The sequence below is a fragment of the Condylura cristata genome, unplaced genomic scaffold (assembly GCF_000260355.1).
Source record: "Condylura cristata isolate star-nosed mole 26May11 unplaced genomic scaffold, ConCri1.0 scaffold00020, whole genome shotgun sequence".
Lineage (NCBI taxonomy): Eukaryota > Metazoa > Chordata > Mammalia > Eulipotyphla > Talpidae > Condylura > Condylura cristata.
The window spans coordinates 24429049-24431974 of record NW_004567121.1 but is presented as its reverse complement, the minus strand read 5'-3'; the positions used below and the strand labels follow the sequence as shown (position 1 = coordinate 24431974).

The following is a 2926-nucleotide window of genomic DNA, read 5'->3' as shown; positions in this document are numbered from 1 at the left end:
ATAGCAGCTGGAGGATATTTTGCTGATATTATTTGGCCTTTGGTGAGTATAAGTGCCTAGAATCTTCTTGCTTAGGAAATCACTCAGTACTTGAGTCATTTATTCAGCATGTTTACGAGACCGTCATTGGAGAATGAAGGTGAGTATGAGGGAGCTCTTGCCCCCGAAGACCCACAATCTAATGGGGGTGGGGGTCACGTTACCCATTGCAGTGCCCAGTGAGAAACCAAGGGACGCCAAGACAGGCATGAATGAGTGATACATCCTGGGATAGTCACACAGGTGCCTTTACTACTGGGGCCCAAGTGTTGGGAGCGGCAGGAGGAACTCACAAGGCCCGGAGGCCCTGCGGGGCAGGTTGGGCTCTCAGCTGGCTGGGCACTCACCAGTTTAGGGATTCTGGGAAGAAACTGAGGTTTGGGGGTGGGTGCAGGAGTGGGAGGGCTGAGTGCAATGCTTCTCCTGGACCCCAAAATACGAGCAAACTCTGAGGACACTGGTAGCAGCTCTGATGAGTTTGTAAGACAGTGGTGAGACCACAGACCACATCTGTGACTTTGACGTCTTCTGGCAGATGGATGGGAAGGGAGTGAGTTGAGTGAGGGGTCTGGGATATTGCTGGGGCCCAGAGAGAAGTGGGGGGGGCTGCCACACTCTTGGAGCATGCTCATCCTGAGATTGGCATCGCTGTGACCTTCTGGTATGCCATTGTCTCCCCAAACAACCGGAGTGCTCGTCGAGGGCAGGGGTGATGTGCCCCTTCTTCCAACTCCTCAACCCTGGCAGGCACCCATAGATTTCGACTAAACTGGAAGGATAAATGTCAGTCAAGAGAACACGCTCGTACCCGACAGTGAAGCAGACGGCTCCATAGTCTTGAAAACTCCTCTTCGTCCAGCCGCCCATCCACTTTCAGCTGGCAGGCAGTTAAGAGTTAACCAGTCCAGGCTGCAGTGAGCAGTGGGGCTTGGCGGGAGCAGCCCCATCCATCAACCCTAACACAGGCGCAGCCGTCACCTGCACGAGGCCCCATGTCAACCAGCTCCCGCTGGGTCTGTGTGCAAGGGTCCTGGCTTAGATTAATTCACAAGGGAAAATGGACAATTGGAAGGGAAGAACGCCTCGAGAAAGAGGACCATCGTCATCACCCGCATCCCGAGGAAGAAGGAGAAAGAGTCCAGATCACAACCTTCCCCGTAGGGAGGGACCCCAGCAGGGAGAGTGGGGAGGAGCAGGAGCGGTCGTAGCACCTGCCAAAGCTGCAGCAGAGGTGAGTGTGCAGAGCATGAGCTGGAGGGGAGGGCTCATGCGCCCACACTAAAGCCAGGTCTGGTCTCTCTTACGACAGGTTTAATAGGAACTAATGGAAGGAAAGATTCCATCCCTGAGGAGGTGGAGGGGAACTGCTGGGTCAGGAGGAGAAAGGGCAGAAAGAACCTGCCTGCTCTGCAAGGGTCCAGCAGGCACGGCCAGGCTGTGTGGCGGCAGCCGGCCATGTGACTCCTCTGTGGGGAGGGGCGGCCTCTGAGCAAGGCTGAGCCCCAGCCGGCAGAGACAGGGCCTGATTTATGGCTTCATCCAGAAGCCCTGTGTTTGACAATGGCCTGCTTCGCATTTCCAATCGAGCCTGGTTAACTGTGAACACACAGGCCCTGTCCCACTCAGAGGCAGCACACGCCCAGGGGAAGAACCACCCGCAGCAGCTGGTGGAAGGCACAAGTGGAGGGAGCCAGCTCTCCTGTCCAGCACCCCCGACCTCGCCCCCCGCCCCCCCAATGGGTCCCACAGCGGGGAACTGGCTCATTGAGATGAAGTCAGGGCAGGAGTCAGGAGACCAGCCCGCTACGTGCGGCCATGGAACTTGGACAGCAAGCTGCGCCCACCTCAGGTTTCTCTGCAAATGCAGCCTCGTAGTAAAAAGGACAATGTTGTGTGGGCCAAGGACCTTTCTACGAGTCTCAGGGGTTCTTATAACTGAACTGGGGCTTGTTGAATAAGGGGTTTCAGCAGGGAGGGCTCCTCCAGTGGGAAGGGGGGCGTGGCATCTCCCACTGGAGCCACAAGGAGGCCCCGTGGAACACAGACAGTGGCCACTAAAAGGCCAGCTTCAAACCAGGCACCTGCTCTGAAGACTTTCTGGCAAACTGCCACCTGCTCTGAAGACTTAGTCGCTCTGAGCCCATGCCTTCCTCTGAGTGACGGTCTGGTACTTACATCACAGGGGTTGCTGCAAGAATTACAGCTCGCATGCGCAAAAGATGTCTAACAGAGGATAACTCCTACCACTGCTGCCGTGGTTAGTGGCTTAATGCAGAATCCTCAGAAACCTCAACGGAACATAGAGCCAGGAAGGAGCCATAACACGGAGCGCGAGAGAAGCGATCTCTACTGGCCCAACTCGACCCCAGGGGAGCTGCAGAGAAAACCTGAGACGTGGGGGGCGGTACAGGGTGGAGTGGGGGCAGCAAAGGATACATCCATCAGCGCCACCATGCTCCGGCACTGGTCCAAAGAGAAAGTGTCCTCTGGGCGTCCTGAAGAGGAGAGAAGGGGAAGGAGGCTGGGATGACACTGGATGGCGGCAGGGGGGTCGAGGTGGCGGGCAGTTTGGCCTTACCTCTCAGGAGTTCCTGGTTGAGGAGACGCTGAAGGCGCATGGCATCAATGTCCACTCCCTGGTGGGAGCAAGAGAAGAAGCAGAATCACACGGGGCTCGCGCTGAGGGGTATGGGTATGCTGCCTGGCTCTGTACAAACACTGGGTTTCCAGGTGCTACTCCCCAGCCTGTAGTGCCCAGCCCCCTCTGGCAAGGCTTCGCTCCTGATGCTCCAGCAGCACTGACAGCTCCCTCTCCTGACGCCTGTGAGGCGCGCCCATTGCTCCCACCCCTGACTGGACCCAGAGCAGCAGGGTTTGCCTCCTCCCC

At 57.2% G+C, this 2926-nt stretch overlaps 1 protein-coding gene across 1 annotated transcript in view; it reads right to left on the bottom strand.

The window, feature by feature from the left end:
- Positions 1 to 2926, bottom strand: part of CAPN13 (calpain 13) — a 59621-nt gene that overhangs the window by 14265 nt on the left and 42430 nt on the right. Inside the window, exons 14-16 of the mRNA XM_012727345.1 lie at positions 2618 to 2703; positions 2476 to 2534; positions 848 to 916 (exon numbers count right to left, since the gene is read on the bottom strand). Of these exons, the coding sequence (XP_012582799.1) occupies positions 848 to 916; positions 2476 to 2534; positions 2618 to 2703 (214 nt within the window). The remainder of the gene's footprint in view (positions 1 to 847; positions 917 to 2475; positions 2535 to 2617; positions 2704 to 2926) is intronic.